We start from the raw sequence: 24027 nt of genomic DNA on the forward strand, positions 1-24027 counted from the left end.
TACATTTTACGTTGTCTGTAACTTACTTTTACTTGTACCTTTGTCAAGTAGAGTCATTTGGTAAAGTTCTGTGCATAGAGAAACAGTGTGAATTCACAACTAATTATATCATTCTATAAAGATTAGCACACAGTTGCTAATTTTAACTTAAATGTGATTGAAAGACAAGTGTAGATTGGAGTGAGATGTCTTAAACGTAGGTTTGATTCTGACTAAGACTAGCTATTTCCTTAGACTGAATCATTTAGGCTATTTAAAAGCTCAATGATAGCTAGGTCTCAAACCATCAAAAAACAACTAACTTTTTTCAACACAATCACAACCAACTTCACATTTGAAATTGCATTTGTGTGGATCTCAAAACAAACAAAATAGCACAAACCAGAATTGCGTATAGCAAAGACTATGCCTACCTGTAGGCCTACTGTCAAATTAATCAGTAAATAAAAGAACAATTTTTATAATTTATAAAAGCACTAGCCATTAAGTTACGCCATCATTTTGACAGATCTCCCAAGTACACTGCTCCAGAAGTATTCCTACTGCAGAACTCTAGTCCAAGTAGTGGCAAGACTGACGTGTGGTCGCTAGGCATCGTGTTGGCAGAACTGGTGCTGGGCCAGCGACTCTGGGCTAACCTCAATCTGGGACAGACTCTGCGCAAAGTGTTGTCTCTGCTGCACTGTGACACATCTACGTTGGAGAGACTGGCGAGGGAAACAGACAGACTGGCTGTGTTACAGGTTAGGTTAGGGTAAGAGTTACAGATAGATAGGTTGATAGGTTTAGTTAGAAGAACTACAGAGATTGATGGAAAAGGTTAGGTTTGGATAGAGTTACCGAGATTGAAGATTGCCAGAGGTTAGGTTAGGGGTAGTTACAGAGATTTTTGATAGTACGACAGAGCTACATAGGTTGATGATAGTTATAGGCTAGATAACTTAGGTTTGCATAGAATTACAGAGATTAATGAAAATGATTAGAGGCTAGGTTAGGATATAGTTACAGAGATTGGTGGTAGTTAGAGTCTATGTTTGAATTGTTTGAATACAGTTGCAGAGTTTGATGATAGTTAAAGGTTAGGTTGTATTGTATGAGGGGCGAACTGAGGGCCCTGGTTTTGTCATCCGAACCCTGTTGTGCACAGAAGTTGGGTTAGGATGGGTACAGAGATTGAAGATAAACGGAAGTTATGCTACTGTTAAAGAGATAGGTTCCTAAGAACATTGAAAACAAGACTCTCATGCTCATGGGGATTATAAAATAAGACTTGTCATCAAGGTTGACTAGTTATCGAGGTTGCTGTAACAAGTAATTGAGAGTAGGTAATATAAATTCATGGCTATTTTAAAATTCCACTTGTTATCGAAGTTCTACTGTAATTAGAGACTAGGTTAAGTTCCAGCCACTAAAATAGACGGTAAAAATATATTAAGCTTATGTAAGTCCACAGAGACAGATGGTAAATATAGTTTAGTATTGGTCAGTCACAGAGATCCTTGAAAATTGCTTGTCAACACTCACTCTGAATTCTTCACTTAAAACTGATCACTTAAAATCACACATTCTGGTTTGTTGACATCGACATGGTACAAATATAATCAATATAATATTTTGACAGTGTACATCCAACTCCGACCTAACTTAAACTTTCTGTCCCACAGTCTCTACCAGAGGACGTCGTAGACTTGATCAACCTCTGTCTCCAGACTCGCCCTAGACTAAGGCCGACAGCAGCCCAGCTGTTGGACCACAGAGTGTTCTCTCAGGAAGTGATGGAGCCTCAGGTCACTTCTCCTACCTTGGCTGTGGATCAGAGGTAAGCCTTTGGTTATCAGAAGCAAGGTGTAAGCTGGTGTAAAATGCTTTTAGAAAACAACAGGTTTTACAGTAGAACCAACTCACCTAAAGTTAATCTACTACTTGTAGTTTATTCCTGACTCTTATCAGTTTGTTCATGTTTCTAGTGTTCAAATTAGATTTTGCTAATGTAGTGTTTTACAAAATTATTTTTAAGTGTATTCAATGAAAAATTTCACTTGTTCACAAACTAATTAACAAGGACTGATACATAATGAGCCTTCATAAGTTGACTTTTCTTAGCTTAAAGGTCATGTTCAGTATTATTTTGTAGGCTAATCCAACGCGCTTTCAGTCTCATAAGTGTGTGATTTCCCACGTCTGTTGTAGGGTAAAGAACTGGAAGAATAACCTGTTGAGTGAGCGGCCGCTACAAGAGTTGTACTACTTGTGGAGACTGGCAGGAGGTGATCTACACACGGAGCTGAAAAAACAAGGTCTCGTCCGCAACAAAGCTCCCATACTGTCATTGCCCAAGTGAGTAGTCCTAACATATGAGGCCTTAGACATTGTGTAGGAAATATCTTATGAATTTGTGTAAATACCTGCTTCGTTGTAATCCAAATCGTTGCTGATGTCGCAACTAGTTTTGACTTTAAAGAAGTCATCTTTAGGCGTCAAAGGATGTCATGATCACTTCATCAGAAGGTCGTTGATTCACGTATTATATTGACACACAAACAACGCATCTTAAAAGTAGGTAGGAAGCAGGTATTTACACCAATTAAAAATCAAATTTATTGATGAAGAATTGAGTGCTACAACAAAACATTTATCACTGTTTCAGTCTAATTCTTCTAGAAGGTACATTGTTTGGTCAGAGCAGAGACCAAGCTACGATGTTAGATCTGAGAGTTGTTCCTCTACCTCTGGACACTCTGGTACAAAGACTCTCTCAACTTCCCCTCACAGCTTACTACCCTTTAACAGAGACCAAGTGAGTACAATTATCAGTTGTTTAATTATCAGAATATGGTTTATGTTACCTTGCCTGAATGATCCTATGTAGTTGTCAAACACGACAGCTGTTTCGTGCTACAATGAGCACATCATCAAAGTGAAGAAACACAAAATCAAATCATTTCGCCCGCGGTTGAGCACGTCAAAAAACACATAAAGTACATGAAGTTCACACAAAAACACATAATACAAACACTTGGCCAAGTACCGCGAACACGCGACGCGGCGCCGGTAATGTGTAGGTCATGACTGGCGCGTGGTCACGGTGGTAGCGGAGACATCCACTTCCCTCCCCATCACCTGTTGTTTATCAGGACCCTTACGCTGATTGGTCGAGTTCATGATGCGGATGGCGGTGTTATAAATAATATTCGATTTGAATGACAGCTGCTCATTCAAGATATGGTCAGGATGTGTTCTAGCTGCTCTGTAGATTTCAAATTCTTCTATTGTATCCATGCGCCTCTTATTGTTGCAAAAATGCATGACTTCTAAATTTGTTTCTATGTCAGTGTAGTTATGGTTATGGTTAATGAGATGGTCGGCGAAAGCGGATTTGTTGTTTCTTTTTGGTAAATGTTCTTTAAATCTGGTTTTGAATGAACGAGCAGTTTGTCCGATATAAAAACGTGGGCAGTTGTCACACTTGATTTTATAAACTCCTGTACCATTCACTTTACTACGGGGATTGTTCTTGGTCTGTTGTAGGATGTTGGAAAGTTTATTGGAAGTTGTGTAGGCTATCGTAATATTATTTCGGGCCATCTGTTTAGTTAGGGTATTATTTAGGACTGTGCCAAATTCAGCGCTGACATACTGTTTGTTATTTGTTGTGTTGCTTTGTCTGGTCTTGTTGTTGTGTTTCCTTATCAGTTTGTCAATTAACGAGCTGTTGTAACCATTGGCCACTGCTATGTGTTTTAAGGTGTCGACTTCATTTCTATAGTTTTCATTACTCAACGGTATGGATAATAATTAATTTGTTAAGCGTAAAAAACACTGTAGACGTAGTTAACAAATTAACAAACATTGAATTAAAAGGGTCATACATGCTTGCATCTTTCGATGTCGTTAATTTATACACCAACGTGCCTGTTAGAGAAACAATCCACATCCTAGAAACTAACTTAAATAAAAATTCTTCTTTGTCGACAGTTGCTAAAAGGGAACTAATCAAATTAACAGAATGCATTTTAAATCAAAATTACTTCACATTCAATGGTCAATTTTACAAACAGAATGAAGGACTAACCATGGGCTGCCCTCTGTCGAGTATTTTATCAGAATTGTTTATGAACCACATAGAGAACGAATTTTTATGGTCAGATTTGAACCGACATAGAGGAAAAATCATACATTACAGCCGTTATGTTGACGATACATTAGTGTTGTTCAATGGAAACCAGAGGCAGATCAACTTACAAGCCAACTATTTGAACGCCGTCCACCGTAACATAACCTTCACACTAGAAACTGAGAACAATAAATCCATAAATTTCTTAGATGTATCAATAACCAGAACAGATAAAGGTATTGATTTTAATATCTACAGGAAGCCAACAACGACGGATCAAACAATCCATTCATCCTCACACCACCCTCATAACCACAAAACAGCAGCTTTCAACAGTTACGTTCACAGACTATTATCCATACCGTTGAGTAATGAAAACTATAGAAATGAAGTCGACACCTTAAAACACATAGCAGTGGCCAATGGTTACAACAGCTCGTTAATTGACAAACTGATAAGGAAACACAACAACAAGACCAGACAAAGCAACACAACAAATAACAAACAGTATGTCAGCGCTGAATTTGGCACAGTCCTAAATAATACCCTAACTAAACAGATGGCCCGAAATAATATTACGATAGCCTACACAACTTCCAATAAACTTTCCAACATCCTACAACAGACCAAGAACAATCCCCGTAGTAAAGTGAATGGTACAGGAGTTTATAAAATCAAGTGTGACAACTGCCCACGTTTTTATATCGGACAAACTGCTCGTTCATTCAAAACCAGATTTAAAGAACATTTACCAAAAAGAAACAACAAATCCGCTTTCGCCGACCATCTCATTAACCATAACCATAACTACACTGACATAGAAACAAATTTAGAAGTCATGCATTTTTGCAACAATAAGAGGCGCATGGATACAATAGAAGAATTTGAAATCTACAGAGCAGCTAGAACACATCCTGACCATATCTTGAATGAGCAGCTGTCATTCAAATCGAATATTATTTATAACACCGCCATCCGCATCATGAACTCGACCAATCAGCGTAAGGGTCCTGATAAACAACAGGTGATGGGGAGGGAAGTGGATGTCTCCGCTACCACCGTGACCACGCGCCAGTCATGACCTACACATTACCGGCGCCGCGTCACGTGTTCGCGGTACTTGGCCAAGTGTTTGTATTATGTGTTTTTGTGTGAACTTCATGTACTTTATGTGTTTTTTGACGTGCTCAACCGCGGGCGAAATGATTTGATTTTGTGTTTCTTCACTTTGATGATGTGCTCATTGTAGCACGAAACAGCTGTCGTGTTTGACAACTACATAGGATCATTCTGGCAAGGTAACATAAACCATATTCTGCTAATTTTAATGATCCAGAGGCTATCCATCATGTTTAATTATGCCAGTTTGTTTAAAGAGCAGGATTCATAAAAAAACTCATTAACAAGGTCTACACTTGTGGTGTGCCTCAGGGGTCAATCCTTGGTCCACTGCTGTTTGTAACAATTTTTCATTTACAGTTCATTTAATATTTTGAGCACAAATCTTATTACCTAGTAGAAAGACTTGTATTTTGGAGGGAGGTGGTTCTGCTTAAAATTTGGCTTGATGAGTTGCTCCACTCCCAAAAGTTTATCTGAAAGTGGAGTGTTTCTATTTTTGCCCCAAGCTTTCTGGACTGTCTACTGTCAGTGAATGATTCTGATCCAAACTGTATTGGTTTTATATATTATTTAGACAGTTCCATTCCTCTTTGTTAACAGGGATGACGTAAACCTACTTTAAAAATATCAAAATAGCCTATTTTCTCAGCCTAAGCCTATTTATTGTCTAAGCCTATTTTTTCAAATCGTTCTAGTTTTATAAATGTAGGCCTACATGCATTTTTCCAGGTCAAGCATTATTTTGGGAGTAGAAGAACAGAGTGATGCTGCCTCACTGCCTCTAGTCATCAGAGAAAGAGACACAGAATACCAGTTCCATAGAGTAGTGCTCTGTGATAGACTGCTAAAGGTATCAGTTCCATAGAGTAGTGCTCTGTGATAGACTGCTAAAGGTACCAGTTCCATAGAGTAGTGCTCTGTGATAGACTGCTAAAGGTATCAGTTCCATAGAGTAGTGCTCTGTGATAGACTGCTAAAGGTACCAGTTCCATAGAGTAGTGCTCTGTGATAGACTGCTAAAGGTACTTTTGTTCATCAGACAGATTGAGTTCTTTCCATAGATTTGTTCCCTAGATAATCTCAACTATAGTTACCAATTATATAGAGTGGTGAATTTGACTGGAGGTTTTTTACTGCCTTAGAACATTCCCTTAAAGTGTTTAAACGAATAATCCCATGGGATCGTTTGTTTCAAACATATTTTAAATGATTTACTGACTTTCAAATAAAAAATATTTTTACTGTGGAACACAGAATGAAAATTATATGTATAGTTTGTAATTAAGTGTATGTTTTTGAAAAATTGAAAATGTTAGATAGGTCTATTAAAAAATTTAAAGCTTTAAAAAAATGTTTTTATTCTGTTTTGCAGGGCTATCCATACAAGAAGGCTGCCATCTTGAAGGAGGCACACAAGGATATTCCACCCCTGTACAGAGGAGAGTTGTGGTCCGTGTTGCTAGGAGTGGTCGGAGACATAGAAACTGTCTACAGGGACATTGATAAGGAGACTCTCACAGCCACGGATAGACAGGTAAAGCACTTTCACACATATCATTTTCTGTTTCTGTTATCTTCTGTATCTTCACAATTCCTCTTCCTCTACCCTCTGCTATCTCTTCTTTTAACACACTGTACTCCATCTATTAATATTCTTCTTGTTCTTCATCACCATCAATTCAATTTTGTCTTCCCTTGTTATTTTCTCCGACTATACATAGTATATAGAGAAATTATTGTTTCCGTCAAAATTTTTTGGGTAGAATTATCAGTTTTGGTTTTCTCTAAACCCAATAAAATTTTTTCTTCAAGAAGAACTGTTAATATTGGAATTAATACTAATTTGAAATAATAACTTCGCCAATATATCTGAATTTATAATTTTTATTTTTTATTATTTTTTTTTATTAATTAAATAAATTATAATTAAATAATTAATAAAAATTAAAAATTCAGATATATTGGCGAAGTTATTATTTCAAATTAGTACCAATAAAATTGTTTTGGAAGTGATGTCTGTGCGTGTATGTGAATGTTTTCAGAGCTACAGAATAGACCTGTGGTCCGTTTTTGATAAAATTTGATATATGGGTAATCCATGGAACTCAATTATCTCCATATTTTTTTAACTTTTCAAAATTTTGTTTTTCATTAAAACACATAAAATAACAGAAAAATAAAACCTCCCCAAATATGGGTTGAACGATTTGATTAACATTTACAAATGTAGTATGTTATGGTTGTTTTATAATGCGGGTTGAAAAAGGCGAAAATTGGTAAAAGTTAAAATGGTAAAAAGGAGGGAGCAATAGAGGTTATGACTCACCCTACATACTCAAATCAAGTGGGCTGAACTCAATCCTCTTCTAGCTAGAGTAGAATATCCTCAGCTTGTTTTTTAGTGCTCATGAAAGGCAGGTATTAGACAGGATTATGGAGTATGTGTGTGCAGTGGAATTGCCAAGAAATAAAGTTTGAAATACTAAACAAACCGCCCACCAAAACTGAAAGTTTTCTTTCTTCTCAAAAGGTAATTAAAATTCATGAGCTTGCACAAAAAAAAAACTACTTCCTTTTTTTTGTTTTAAAAATGCAATTAAAATTTCTTCTCAATGGAAAGAGTCTTCTCTTCTTCAAATAAATAAAATAACATTTTGTAAAAATCTTCAGGTACTTGAAATTAAAAGTAAAAAAAACAAAAAAATCTCTTCTTGAAAACAAAACTTGTGATTTGACTTATTCTTTGGGTAGTGGACACAATTTAACCACTGGTCGTGTTAATTGTCCAGAAGAAGTTCGTAACGTTACAACTCTAACTGTATGGTCTTTTCCTGGATGTACAGCAACAATTCGTCCAGTAGGCCAGTAAAGAGGAGGTAGGTTTGGATCCTTTATGAGAACAAGGTCTCCTACTTGAAGATTTTGAATATGTTGAGTCCACTTCCCGCGCTGTTGGAGATTATGTAAATATTCCGAGCTCCATCTCCGCCAAAAATGTTGAGTTGCTTGTTGGACAAGTTGCCATCTAGTCAATCTATTGAGTTTAATATCTGTCACATCCGGTGAAGGTACTGCAGTGAACGCTTCACCAATCAAGAAATGCCCTGGAGTGAGGACATTATTTTCATTTGGATCAGGTGATAGTGGGGAAAGAGGTCTCGAGTTCATCACTGCCTCTACTTCAGCAAACAAGGTAGAAAGTTCTTCGAACGTGAAGATTTGGATGTCTATCACTCGTCTGAGATGATATTTTGCCGACTTTACCGCGGCCTCCCAGATTCCTCCAAAGTGTGGAGCCGAAGGAGGATTAAAGTGCCATTGTACTCCTTTATCAGTCAAACTCTTTTGAATAACCTCTAAAACAGGTGATTTAGATAGAAGCTTGTGCATTTCGGTAAGGTCTTTAGCAGCGGCAACAAAGTTAGTACCCATATCACTGTAAACATCATGTGGAAGACCTCGACGAGCAGTGAATCTTGAAAATGAAGCCAAAAAATCCTTTGCGGAAAGACTGGAAACTGCCTCTAAGTGCACGGCCTTGGTTGACATACAAATGTAAATGCATAAATATGATTTTGTAAGCTGCGATTCTCTTAGAGCATTTGATTTGGTTTGAAAGGGACCTGCAAAGTCTATCCCACATGACAGAAAGGGACGGCTACATTGTAGACGAACAGCGGGCAAGTCAGACATGAAAGGTTGCGGGAGTGAGGCTCGAAATCTTGTACACTGGACACATTTTGACAATCGTTTCCTGATAGTATTTCGAGCAGAACAAATCCAAAATTCCTTTGAAAGAATGGATTGCAAGAGCTTAGGCCCTGCATGCAAATAAACCTTGTGATAACTGTCTATTATAAGAGCGGTCAAATGTCCTTCTTTTGGAAGAAGTGACGGGTGTTTGTTCTGAAACGCTAAAGTTGAGTGCCGTAGTCTACCGCCCACCCTGATAACTCCATCTTCATCAAGAAATGGGTCTAGGCGAAGAATTCCTTGTGATTTGGCTAAGCCCTTGGTTTGTAGAGAAATTAAATCAGAGGGAAAATACTTCTGTTGGATGTTCTTGATCCAAATAATTAATGCATCATTTAGTTCACTAACAGTTAACAATCCCTTAAGTTTTTTAGACTTGCAATTCTGGTAGAATCGTAAACACCAAGCAGTAATTCGTTTTAACTGTGAAAGCGATGAGAATCGTTCTAGAACAGTGAGATCAACAGTAGGTTCCTCTGTGGTCAAAGCACACAAAACTTTACGAAGTTCTGGGACATCCTCTTGGGTCTTGTTCACAATATCTTGCGGAGGCCAGAGTTCTGAAGCTGTTAAAAGCCAAGGTGGTCCCCTCCACCAGAAAGGATGATGGATGATTTCATGAGGAAATATACCCCTTGATGCACAATCAGCAGGGTTAGACTCGCCAGGAGCATGGAACCATAAAGTAGGACTGGTGCTTTCTTGAATTAAAGATACCCGATTCGCCACAAAGGTTTTCAAAAGATGAGGCGAGGTATGGATCCAATTAAGAACAACAGTAGAATCTGTCCAGGCATACGTTTTCCACTTTAAATTCGGAATTTGCATCAAAAATGATTTGCAGAAATCTAACAATTTGGTTAACAGTACAGCTCCGCACAATTCCAATCGTGGAATGGAAATCCTCTTCAAAGGGGAAACCCGAGACTTTGCAATGACCAGATGTGTTGAAACCGAAGAGTCGTTATGTGTAACACGAAAGTAGACTGCTCCAGCAAATCCTTGTTCTGATGCATCACAGAAGCCATGGACTTGAAGATCGGTGAAGGTCTTCGGTAAAACAAGTCGTGGAATAAATATTTCTTTCAAACATGAAAATTCTTGTGCAAAGCGGGTCCACTGACATTGTATCTCATGGCTAGGAAGATCATCCCAGTTAAGACCTTCTGTCCAAAGTTGTTGGATTAACTGTTTTGCCCACAATACCACAGGGGTCAGCCAGCCTAAAGGGTCAAAAATGCGTGATATTTGAGATAAAATATTTCGTTTGGTTGGAGGACAATCCATAGTATCAACATTGTACGTAAACACATCCAGAGAGGGAAGCCATTGTAAGCCAAGAATTTTTTTTACAGAATGTTGGTCGACATCGAATGACATTGGTTTGTCTTGACAATCAACAGGAATGTCTGATAAAAATTCTGAGTTGTTACTACTCCATTTCTTTAACTCAAAACCTCCTTTGGCAAAAATATGTTCAAGTTCTGATTTTATACATTTAGCTGTTTGTAGGTCGGAGGTACCAGTTACTAGGTCATCAACAAACATGTCATTGCGTATGACTTGTGACGCAAGAGGATAATTTGACCCTTCATCATTAGCAAGTTGCAAAACTGTGCGCATGGCAAGGTAAGGCGAACATGAAAGTCCATAAGTGACAGTTTGCAAAGCATATTTATTTACAGGCTTATCGAGGGATGATCGCCATAAAATTACTTGGTAAGGTTGATGTTCATGATGTACTAAAATCTGGCGGTACATCTTGCAGATATCAGCAGTGAAGACTATCTCATGAAAGCGAAAGCGACAAATAATATCAGTTATGTCCTTTTGGAGCTTAGGTCCGACATGAAGGACGTCATTAAGTGATTTCCCGTTTGAGGATTGAGCCGATCCATCGAAAACTGTTCTGAATTTCTTAGGCTGTGTTTCATCTTTAAAAATACCATGATGTGGGATGAAGTATTTAGAAGATGTGTCATCGGGAGATAACAGTGTCATGTGTCCCAAAGTTTCATACTCTGTCATGAATTTACAATAGACTGAAGTTAAATCTGAAGATTTGTGAAGTTTCCGTTCCAAAGAATATAGTCTACGCAGAGCAGGTTGAAATGATTCTCCTAAAGTAGGCGGGTCTTCTTTAAAGGGCAGTTTGACAACATACTGTCCGCTACTGTCACGGGTATGGGTTTGCTGAAAATGATCTTCACAAAATTGATCATCAGGGCTTAACGCTGGTTTTGAAGGAGTTTCTTCAGTTTCCCAAAACTTCCTTAAACTTTCATCAAGTGTTGATTGTGATGCAAGAAGACATAAGTTGGACATGACAGGCAATGCGCTTGACGGGTTGAAATGTTCAAAATACTTTGAATCAACTGAGCCTAACAAAACCCATCCAAAAATACTGTGAAATGCAGAGGGTAAACCATCAGTAATAAAAAGTTTTCCTCCATCAAAAACTTGGGGGAAAACATCAGCGCCAAGCAAAAATTCAATTGGCGAAGGGATGTCAAAGTTGTTATCCGCTAACTGGATGTGATGAAAATGCTCTCGAACACATGACTTCAGCTTACGAGAAGGAAGATGATTTGTGATACGATTAAGTACAACAGCAGTAGTGACTACTTCAAGGTCATCACTATGAGGTGATTTCAAAACGCACTTTACAACTCCTTTAGGTTTTGAAATGGGCACCTGGGACAAACCAGTGATTGGTACATTGTACTTGATGCGAGGCAAACAAAGTTTTTGAACGCATGTTTCAGAAATGCATGATATTTGTGAACCTGGATCAATTAGACCTCTAATTTTAACAAATTGTCCAGCTACATTCTGAGCTAAAAGTTGAACAGTGCCCAACAATACATAAGACAAGGTTTCAGTAGACATAACAATTTGAGACGTACAACTGGTTTTGATTTCATTGTCTTGAGTGACAACCTCACCAGCAGAGCTTCTAGGCCTATGTACAGAAGAAAGTTGAGACTCGGGAGTAGTATCCACATGTACCAAAGTGTGATGCCGCTGTGCGCATTTACGACAACTTGATTTTGAACGACATTGTTTACGCATATGTTGACTAGATAAGCAATTAAAACAAGCTTCCTTGGATCTAACAAACTCACGCCTCTGCACTGAGTTCAGTTTTAAAAAGGTCGGACATTTGTAAAGGTTGTGCATATCCGAACAATAAAGGCAAGTAGGTTTATTCCCAGAAGTGTCAAAGGCGGATAAAAATGCTTGCCGGGACGACTCTGCCCTTTTAGGCTGTAGTCTCGATATTTGACTAGATTTTGGCAAATATTTGTCACTAAGCTTATAGGCTACATTAGGCTTAGTAATAGATGACTCACTAGCTATTTCTACTGCATGGCAGTGATTGTTCAAAAATTCTAACAGTTTATCAAATGTTGGCAGATCTGTTTTGGGACAACTTTCTTCAAACAATTGGCGGGATCTCTTATCTAACTTTCTCAAAGTCAAATGAACTAAAATAAAATCATCAATGTTGTCTGATTTCAAGTTCTTAAGTGCTAGCCTATTTTCAGATACTGTGTCGATCATATGTCGCAAAGCGTTAGGGTTCTCACTAGTGAGACATGGTAAATTCAGCACTTCATCAATGTAAAAATTGGCAAGTACACGCTTGTTGTCATACCTGTCCAAAAGTTTCTTCCAAATGATTGAATAGTTATCATTAGTTACAGGCAACGTTCTAGCTAATGAAAGAGCCTCATTTTTTGTGGAGGACAATAAATAATGAAATTTCTGAATATTTGAAAGTCCACTTTGGTCGTGGATAAGAGATAAAAAGGTGTCTTTAAAACCTGGCCAATCCCGCAAAGTACCATCAAAAACTGGCAGACTTATTCTCGGTAAATTCAAATTGTGAACTGAAGTCGAAGCCGCTGGCTCCGGTTCAGGAGTGTTTGGATTGAAGCCTAGTTTGCTTTTCACTAACAAAATTGCATAGTATTTCTCATCAATACCTTCAAGTGATTTTTGCAACTCATTTACGTCAACAGTTATCTCAGCAAGTTTACTTAACTTAATTATTTCATTAATGCACTTGGAGTAGGCTTCATAATGTGAGTCAAGGTTATGTAGCCTAACCTCAAATGTAGAGAAATTTGGTGATTCTTGGCTTAAATCTACTTCTTGGCTTAGCGTGTAAACAGTATCTATTTTTTTGCTCAAGTTTTCCTTTTTAAAACAAAGGACATCAATTTGAGATTTCAATTCAAGTTTGGCCTTTTCTGAAATAGGCATTTTGCAGACAAATTGTGTGGGTAGCCAACAGGTTCACAAGAAAAATTCAAGTTAGGTTGAGAAATAATTTAGGCCTATCAGACGTAAGCCCGATATAAATATGTGTTAAAACATTAGGCTATAGGCTAGGCCTATGTTCATCTTTGAAAAGCCAAAAATAATTTTAAACAGGCACTAGGCCTAATTCAAGGCAAAGTAGACATTTCTTCATATAGGCTAGGCTAGGCCTATGTTTAGCCAAAACTCAATAAAAACGGTAAAAAGCGGGAAATATCAATTGGATATGTTTAGCAGCATCTTCAATTGGCATTAAATCACAAGTTGAATCTTCGTTAGGCTAGGCCTAGTTAACAGGTAAATCAAAAGTTGTAACTTACCATAAGATGGGTGTATGGTAGGCCTAATTAGGCTAATAAGACTCAATGTCAAATCCAGTTAATAAATGCAAGATATGTAAGCAAATTAGGCCTATGCTTCTTCAATTGTGTTTATAAGATGATTGTAGATCAAAATTCAATAAAATTCCAACTTCTTTCAAGTCCAAAAACTCCACTTCCTGTACAAACTTGAAGACAACTTGTAGAACTTTGTAGAAACTTGTAGAAGGTAGACAAGTTGAAGATTCCAAAAAATTGGTAAAAATAGAATTCAAATATTGAAAACACACTTCAAAAAGATTTAAATTTGATATTCCTCAAAAGTTAAAATAGTTTTAAAAACAGTGAACTAATTTAGATTGCAAAATATGAAGTTCAGAAAGTCACATGTTAAAGTTTGAAATTGAACTATTAACTTGCACACAGTAAAAAATCAACTTTAAAAGTTTAAAAAATGTAAATTAAAAGGCGGGTTCAATTAATTATGCGGTTGCGAAGGACCATGTTTTATAATGCGGGTTGAAAAAGGCGAAAATTGGTAAAAGTTAAAATGGTAAAAAGGAGGGAGCAATAGAGGTTATGACTCACCCTACATACTCAAATCAAGTGGGCTGAACTCAATCCTCTTCTAGCTAGAGTAGAATATCCTCAGCTTGTTTTTTAGTGCTCATGAAAGGCAGGTATTAGACAGGATTATGGAGTATGTGTGTGCAGTGGAATTGCCAAGAAATAAAGTTTGAAATACTAAACAATGGTCCTTATAAATTTAAACAGATGGTACAACCCTCTATGCTGTAAAAATTACAGTTTAACAGTTATTGCAACTTTTATGATTTTCCCCATAAAATATAATTAGTAACTCCCAACGGGTTATGATAAGGGTTGTTGAAAAGCTGATGGAAGATAGTATATCTCAGATTGCTGATACCGTTTATTTCATCCATGAGAATTATTTGTTAGAACCAGACTGGTTTAATAAGGACTCAAAGCTGTTCCATCACAACCAACTGATCAACCTTTCTTCTATTCTGATGGCAGATAGAGGTAGATATCCCCAGATGTCATCAGTACAATGAGCTGTTGTCGTCACGTGAAGGTCATCGGAAGCTCAAGAGAGTTCTGAAGGCATGGGTCGTGTCACACCCTCAATATGTTTACTGGCAAGGACTTGACTCTCTCTGCGCTCCTTTCTTGTTTCTCAACTTCAACAATGAAGGTCAGTGAATGTACGCGGTGTATAAACTCTCTGTTGTTTAGGCAACCTTTGAACCTGATACTCGTTTTAGTTAAACATCTTTCTCAGTTAATAAAAAAAGAATGAATATTTTCTTACATCTACTATGTTTGCATTACTACAGAATTTCACAAAAAGGGAACGAAAAATGGCCATAAAATCTGTACTAAATAGGGCTTGGTGGATGGGTTGTTAGTTTTTTGTTTACGTGGATATGGATTTAGAGTCATATACAGGTGGCAAGTTGAGATCCCTTTCTTAAGAGAAAAGGTAAGCATGGTACTAAGAAAGGTACCTAGGTAGGTTAGGTAGGCAAGAAGGTAAGAAAGGTAAGGTAAGGCGTTTTTACTATATTTAACAATTTTCAAAATATTTTCTACTTTTTTTTTTTTTTTTTTTGTAAATCTCTAAAACAAATGTAGGTAATAAATATCATACACTGCATCAGAAGACCATGACTCAATCCTACGTTTCTGGCTAAAGAGGAGCATAGTTTGTTTATCTTGCACTGAAGAAATTATCTTTACTCTATGGACAGTTACGATTCCAATCTTAAAACTTGTTGAGAACACAATACTTAGCCTATAGTTACAGAGTGTATTTAATTTTGTTTCGGGGTAAGTTTTAGAACTTTAGAAATTTATTGTGTTTTATAGTTCTAGCCAACATGTACGTAAAAAAAAACTGCCAAATTAAACACCTTATTTGGCATTTAAAATATAAACACTTTTACTAAATCCTCTAAACAAGCCCCCAATAGAAAAACAGGCCATGCTGCAGCGGGGACACCGCAACACAACATCAGGTGCAACAGTGGTGGATAGTTGTACTAAAGTCTTACCATTAAAATCTGACACACAGCCAGCTTATTTACCTAAAACAAATGGGATATGGCAGTTAATCTACCAAAAAATCTATCTACTAGTGTGACGTCATGGATCCTGCAGCATGGCCTGTTTTTCTAGTATAGCCCTTGCTCTAAATCAACATACAGAAGACAATGTTTTTAGGAAAAAGCATTTAGCTTAGATTAAATAAATATATAGGATGGAGAGGACACAGCTAACTCACCTGATGAAAGGTTGCAGAAGAGTCAAAGAAATCACACACATAATAATACTTAATATTTCGCCTCTTTCAGAGGCTTCTTCAGAAGTAGGCCTAGATGGTAGTTACAAGAACAACAGTTTAGAATCTATTTTAAACTGTTGTTCTTGTAACTACCATCTAGGCCTACTTCTGAAGAAGCCTCTGAAAGAGGCGAAATATTAAGTACCCTATTATTACGTGTGTGATTTTATGTGTTCTTTGACTCTTCTGCAACCTTTCATCAGGTGAGTTAGCTGTGTCCTCTTCATCCTATATATTTATTTATTTCATACAGAAGACAAGTAAGAGCTGTTAGAGAAACTGGTAATTTATAAGGCTACTTGGTGAAAATTCACTAATACTCTTTCATTGTTTCAGCTCGAGCGTACGTCTGTCTGTCTGCTTTCATTCCAAAGTATCTCCACAATTTCTTCCTCAAAGACAACTCAGCTGTGATACGCGAGTATCTCCTCAAGTTTTCTCAACTCATCACATTCCACGACCCTGTCCTCTCCAAACATCTCCAGGAGATCAACTTCATCCCGGAACTCTTTGCTATTCCATGGTTTCTCACTATGTTTTCTCGTAAGTTTTTACACACTTTCAAAAATTGTTGTGTGGACAAAATTTGTTTTAGATAAATATTTAGCTTGTTTGAGATGTTTTTAAAAGTGTGAACTCCCCAATACCGTAACTGTTTTACTTTTACTTAATAGATAAGGAGCGAGCTGGTATAGTGGTAGAGCACGGGACCTCAGACCCCGAGGTCTTGGGTTCAAATCCAACTGATCACCGATGGATTTTATGTTAGTGATGATTCTGCACAACCTTTAGGCCTAGCCTGAATTAAGTACAAACGATGCTGGGCTAGAGGAAACAAACTGTTATCTAGAATTTTAGTTACTAACTATATTTATGTAATTCCTCAACCTTTAAATATCAGTTGTTTCCAAGCTCGTAAAATATAACTGCCAATTTGGGATGCTCAAGGAAATCCCACAAAACTCAAAGACTAATCTTAATCTACAACGGTTTACCTCTTCAGTCAGTGTGATATGTGATTACGTAATCATGATGCTGGACGACTATAACATTTCTGAAAAATCTCTGGCATCCTTCATCACCCAAACATCATGATCTAGACCAGAAACAATTGCAGTCTCTTCATTGGATAACCACTGAATACAATATACTAGTGGCTTGTGTCTTTTGAAGATGTTATAAGGAAGAGTAAAGTTGAACAGTAACGGTTTACAAAAACATTAATCTAATCAGAGTCAAATCCAGCTCTTTAAAACAAACATGATTGAATCACTGAATAATCCTCGAGGTTCAAAGAGTTAATATGTTGACTTATTTTGTCTTCATTTCTCCAGATGTGTTTCCGCTACACAAAATCTTCCACCTGTGGGACAAGCTGCTTCTGGGAGACGCCTCGTTTCCTCTTTATGTTGGGTTGGCAATCCTGCAACAGCTCAGGGATACTCTGCTGTCATCCGGCTTCAACGAGTGCATCCTGCTCTTCTCCGATCTGCCAGGTTAGATATTTATAGTAGTTTAAGCTTTTTCCCCTTTGTCAGTGTCTGAGCAAGTGCAATTTTGCTTGGAAGGATCACAAATGCTTTTGAGATTACAGTTTAAAGGAAAACCAAGTAAGGGATTAAGCAAATTTTGAAAAATTATGAGTTCAGCCAGGTTACCTTATTAAATTAGAATCAAAGGGATAATGGATATACAATAAAACGTCACAAAACATAACACTGGTATTTCATCCTTATTGCATTTTCTCTTCAATATTCTCTTTAAAGAAGTCTTTTTTACAACTAGCAGAGTACCCGTCCTTCGTACGGGGTTGGCATATAAGTATAAATGCTTTTAGTTATGGGAGAGGGCACGGTTTATTAAAATTTGGTCTTTTAATTTAAACGGTATTATATAGTATCATGTAGTGTCCTATAGTATCTACCATAGCCCTAATATTCTACCACTGCACCTAAACCATGAAAAAAAGTTAAGTTCTCACAACTTTTTGTTGCTAGTTGGTTAAAATTAGCTCTGGTCATAAATGCAAAAAACATAATAGTGCTGCACCCTGTTGGTAAGCCTTATACCTTTTTAATGCTATTTAATATCATAGAACCAACTTGTAAAGTTGAAACGGCTGACAAAATTCTTTAATTTCTTTAAATATGAATACTCATAAGGTTTACATGAGAAACTCCAGAGCCAGAGCCACTGGGGCGGAGCCTGAAAGGATTTTTGAGGTAAGAATAATATGTCTATATGTTAATCGGGAATGTCAGCTATCATCATACTAAATTTCAACCTTGTCGGTTTAGTATTTTTCGCGTTTACTTGTCACAAACATCCATCCATACATCTATACATCCGTACATCCAAAACTTTCTGATTATAGAATCTTAATTGTTTCCTATTTCCATGAACAATTTATTTACAAAGATTTATTCCCTGTAAAATATTATTACAGCATTTCACAAATATTAGAACAGACTCAGTATAATAGATCATAAACATAAACAAATGAAGTAACTGAAAGAATCATACACTAATGAAATTACATTAACATATGGTTTGACAGCTCCATTTAAGTAATGTTAAATAATGTTTACATTCGGGCTTAGTGACATAATTATTTTAAATTTATAATCCTTACCCTCTCTGTTCTAATATTCGTGTAGTATTTAATATGTTTGAACCAGCTGTGTGGAATTGTGAAATCAAAATTCATTTGACAGTTAGTTCTGCTTGTTTACATTTTTAAACTTTGTAGGTTTGTTCTTTGTTACCATGGATACCATCAATCAATATTTACTTTTAAATCTCTCACCTCAAATTTTTGAAAGCCCACGGGGCAGAGCCCTAGGACAATATCGAAGCGGGAATAGTTCTATATGTATCCTCGGAGCTGTAGCTTCATTTGTGTGCAATTTGAGCCCAGTCGGTTCAGTAGTTTTTGAGATTACCTCATACAAACATACACACACACAGACACCACCTCTTCTTTATAATAGTATAGATAGATAGATAGATAGATAGATAGATAGATAGATAGATAGATAGATAGATAGATAGATAGATAGATAGATAGATAGATAGATAGATAGATAGATAGATAGATAGATAGATAGATAGATAGATAGATAGATAGATAGATAGATAGATAGATAGATAGATAGATAGATAGATAGATAGATAGATAGATAGATAGATAGATAGATAGATAGATAGATAGATAGATAGATAGATAGATAGATAGATAGATAGATAGATAGATAGATAGATAGATAGATAGATAGATAGATAGATAGATAGATAGATAGATAGATAGATAGATAGATAGATAGATAGATAGATAGATAGATAGATAGATAGATAGATAGATAGATAGATAGATAGATAGATAGATAGATAGATAGATAGATAGATAGATAGATAGATAGATAGATAGATAGATAGATAGATAGATAGATAGATAGATAGATAGATAGATAGATAGATAGATAGATAGATAGATAGATAGATAGATAGATAGATAGATAGATAGATAGATAGATAGATAGATAGATAGATAGATAGATAGATAGATAGATAGATAGATAGATAGATAGATAGATAGATAGATAGATAGATAGATAGATAGATAGATAGATAGATAGATAGATAGATAGATAGATAGATAGATAGATAGATAGATAGATAGATAGATAGATAGATAGATAGATAGATAGATAGATAGATAGATAGATAGATAGATAGATAGATAGATAGATAGATAGATAGATAGATAGATAGATAGATAGATAGATAGATAGATAGATAGATAGATAGATAGATAGATAGATAGATAGATAGATAGATAGATAGATAGATAGATAGATAGATAGATAGATAGATAGATAGATAGATAGATAGATAGATAGATAGATAGATAGATAGATAGATAGATAGATAGATAGATAGATAGATAGATAGATAGATAGATAGATAGATAGATAGATAGATAGATAGATAGATAGATAGATAGATAGATAGATAGATAGATAGATAGATAGATAGATAGATAGATAGATAGATAGATAGATAGATAGATAGATAGATAGATAGATAGATAGATAGATAGATAGATAGATAGATAGATAGATAGATAGATAGATAGATAGATAGATAGATAGATAGATAGATAGATAGATAGATAGATAGATAGATAGATAGATAGATAGATAGATAGATAGATAGATAGATAGATAGATAGATAGATAGATAGATAGATAGATAGATAGATAGATAGATAGATAGATAGATAGATAGATAGATAGATAGATAGATAGATAGATAGATAGATAGATAGATAGATAGATAGATAGATAGATAGATAGATAGATAGATAGATAGATAGATAGATAGATAGATAGATAGATAGATAGATAGATAGATAGATAGATAGATAGATAGATAGATAGATAGATAGATAGATAGATAGATAGATAGATAGATAGATAGATAGATAGATAGATAGATAGATAGATAGATAGATAGATAGATAGATAGATAGATAGATAGATAGATAGATAGATAGATAGATAGATAGATAGATAGATAGATAGATAGATAGATAGATAGATAGATAGATAGATAGATAGATAGATAGATAGATAGATAGATAGATAGATAGATAGATAGATAGATAGATAGATAGATAGATAGATAGATAGATAGATAGATAGATAGATAGATAGATAGATAGATAGATAGATAGATAGATAGATAGATAGATAGATAGATAGATAGATAGATAGATAGATAGATAGATAGATAGATAGATAGATAGATAGATAGATAGATAGATAGATAGATAGATAGATAGATAGATAGATAGATAGATAGATAGATAGATAGATAGATAGATAGATAGATAGATAGATAGATAGATAGATAGATAGATAGATAGATAGATAGATAGATAGATAGATAGATAGATAGATAGATAGATAGATAGATAGATAGATAGATAGATAGATAGATAGATAGATAGATAGATAGATAGATAGATAGATAGATAGATAGATAGATAGATAGATAGATAGATAGATAGATAGATAGATAGATAGATAGATAGATAGATAGATAGATAGATAGATAGATAGATAGATAGATAGATAGATAGATAGATAGATAGATAGATAGATAGATAGATAGATAGATAGATAGATAGATAGATAGATAGATAGATAGATAGATAGATAGATAGATAGATAGATAGATAGATAGATAGATAGATAGATAGATAGATAGATAGATAGATAGATAGATAGATAGATAGATAGATAGATAGATAGATAGATAGATAGATAGATAGATAGATAGATAGATAGATAGATAGATAGATAGATAGATAGATAGATAGATAGATAGATAGATAGATAGATAGATAGATAGATAGATAGATAGATAGATAGATAGATAGATAGATAGATAGATAGATAGATAGATAGATAGATAGATAGATAGATAGATAGATAGATAGATAGATAGATAGATAGATAGATAGATAGATAGATAGATAGATAGATAGATAGATAGATAGATAGATAGATAGATAGATAGATAGATAGATAGATAGATAGATAGATAGATAGATAGATAGATAGATAGATAGATAGATAGATAGATAGATAGATAGATAGATAGATAGATAGATAGATAGATAGATAGATAGATAGATAGATAGATAGATAGATAGATAGATAGATAGATAGATAGATAGATAGATAGATAGATAGATAGATAGATAGATAGATAGATAGATAGATAGATAGATAGATAGATAGATAGATAGATAGATAGATAGATTACTTCATTGTACACTCTCTTATCACATCAACAAAAATACCTGAACTTTTTACAGAGGTGGACATAGAACGCTGTGTGACTGACTGTATAGAGCTTTACTGCAGCACGCCTCGTAGTGTGACTCATAGAGAACACGAGCTACAGAACACTAACAAATCTGCCAACACTGAACTGGTGAATATCAATACTATTGTTTCTTGCATTTTTCATAGACAAGGTAAAATTTTACTTTTTTGCCTTCTATAGCAGTCAAATATAATGTGTTTGTTGACACATATTCCTCTTTATTCTCTTCATGCTCATAAATTCTTGTGGTTTATAGTGTGCCAAAATGTTTGAGTATCGATCATGAAGATACTTCCTTTAAGAGGACTGCAAAAGTATGGCTTTTCAACAAATGATAAGTAAAAAATAAAAAACAATGGTAAAAATGTCAGTGAGTTGGTGGCTCAGTTGGTACTGCCACAGACTTCATTTTTAAGGCAGCGATGTATTGGTTCGGATCCCAGTACCTGTTACTACTTTTTATCAGTAGGCCTACACTTCACCCTTGTATGCACCGGCTCACCCCTTGTATGCACCGGATCACCCCTTGCTCACCCCAAGCCTCTGTGTCCCATATGGATGGGCAGATGAAGGGAAAAGAGGCCTCTTTTTTAAATAAGAAGAAAGAATTGTATTGTTTTTTGTTTTTCCTAGGAACTGACTGGAGTGACTCTAGCTGAGCTTCAGTCAGAAGTCTCGCCTCGCATCAGTGGAGCCGACCTCATAGAGCTTCTAAGCACAAAGTTCTCAAGGCCAAAGGTGTTTGTAGTTGACATCAGAAGGAGAGAAGAGTATCCTTTACAGTTTAGAGTGTCTGTGGTGGCTGAAATACACAGATCAAGTATGAGAGCCACTTAAGTTGTCTATGCGTCTATAAATGGGTTGAATGATGATGGGTTGGCTATTTAATTGGTTTTGTACACATTTTTGGTACTTTAATCATTGGCAGTTCAAATGGGGGAAGACAAATAATCTTTCTTTGGCTTTGGTGAAGGGTATTGGATTAGGGATGACATATAGTCTATGTGTCTATGAATGAGTTGAATGGTGATGGGTTGGCTATTTAATTGGTTTCGTACACATATTTGGTATTTTTAGTCATTGGAAGTTCAAATGGGGGAAGATAAATAATCTTTCTTTGGCTTTGGTGAAGGGTATTGGATTAGGGATGACATATAGTCTATGTGTCTATGAATGAGTTGAATGGTGATGGGTTGGCTATTTAATTGGTTTTGTACACATATTTGGTATTTTTAGTCATTGGAAGTTCAAATGGGGGAAGATAAATAATCTTTCTTTGGCTTTGGTGAAGGGTATTGGATTAGGGATGACATATAGTCTATGTGTCTATGAATGAGTTGAATGGTGATGGGTTGGCTATTTAATTGGTTTCGTACACATATTTGGTATTTTTAGTCATTGGAAGTTCAAATGGGGGAAGATAAATAATCTTTCTTTGGCTTTGGTGAATGGTTTTGGATTAGGGATGACATATTCAATAATTTCCTTTTGATAGCTCTACTTTCTTATTGCAAAATTTGTTGGTTTTTTTGTTGTATTGAAAAATATCACAACCGCAATATTCCTCAACAGTGTCTTAGCTACAGTGAAGGAGCAATCCCAGGGAGTGTCAACATTCCACTTTCTACAGTAGATCTGGCAAGTGACAGCTCTATCAGTCTGGCAGTTCCTGAAAGTCCTGAACTGAGTCTGCTGTGTAGCAACAAGGGGAAGATCATTGTGGTGGGAGGAGACACCATGACTGATGCTACCAAGGTAAGTGTTATGATCTTGCAAGTGACAGCTCCATCAGTCTGGCAGTCCCTGAGAGTCCTGAACTGAGTCTGCTGTGTAGCAACAAGGGGAAGATCATTGTGGTGGGAGGAGACACCATGACTGATGCTACCAAGGTAAGTGTTATGATCTTGCAAGTGACAGCTCCATCAATCTGGCAGTCCCTGAGAGTCCTGAACTGAGTCTGCTGTGTAGCAACAAGGGGAAGATCATTGTGGTGGGAGGAGACACCATGACTGATGCTACCAAGGTAAGTGTTATGATCTTGCAAGTGACAGCTCCATCAGTCTGGCAGTCCCTGAGAGTCCTGAACTAAGTCTACTGTGTAGCAACAAGGGGAAGATCATTGTGGTGGGAGG

At 35.9% G+C, this 24027-nt stretch overlaps 1 protein-coding gene across 1 annotated transcript in view; it reads left to right on the top strand.

Annotated features, from left to right (window-relative positions):
* Positions 1–24027, top strand: part of LOC128984717 (TBC domain-containing protein kinase-like protein) — a 29869-nt gene that overhangs the window by 2181 nt on the left and 3661 nt on the right. The window contains exons 5-17 of the mRNA XM_054404059.1: positions 509–743; positions 1665–1819; positions 2191–2337; positions 2648–2797; positions 5966–6086; positions 6609–6770; positions 14674–14851; positions 16337–16543; positions 17335–17496; positions 21885–22003; positions 22529–22665; positions 23476–23650; positions 23790–23918. Coding sequence (XP_054260034.1) covers positions 509–743; positions 1665–1819; positions 2191–2337; positions 2648–2797; positions 5966–6086; positions 6609–6770; positions 14674–14851; positions 16337–16543; positions 17335–17496; positions 21885–22003; positions 22529–22665; positions 23476–23650; positions 23790–23918 — 2077 coding nt within the window. The remainder of the gene's footprint in view (positions 1–508; positions 744–1664; positions 1820–2190; positions 2338–2647; positions 2798–5965; positions 6087–6608; positions 6771–14673; positions 14852–16336; positions 16544–17334; positions 17497–21884; positions 22004–22528; positions 22666–23475; positions 23651–23789; positions 23919–24027) is intronic.

Source organism: Macrosteles quadrilineatus, unplaced genomic scaffold (genome assembly GCF_028750875.1).
Source record: "Macrosteles quadrilineatus isolate MER2022 unplaced genomic scaffold, UCM_ALF_1.0 Scaffold_2__2_contigs__length_208266976, whole genome shotgun sequence".
NCBI lineage: Eukaryota > Metazoa > Arthropoda > Insecta > Hemiptera > Cicadellidae > Macrosteles > Macrosteles quadrilineatus.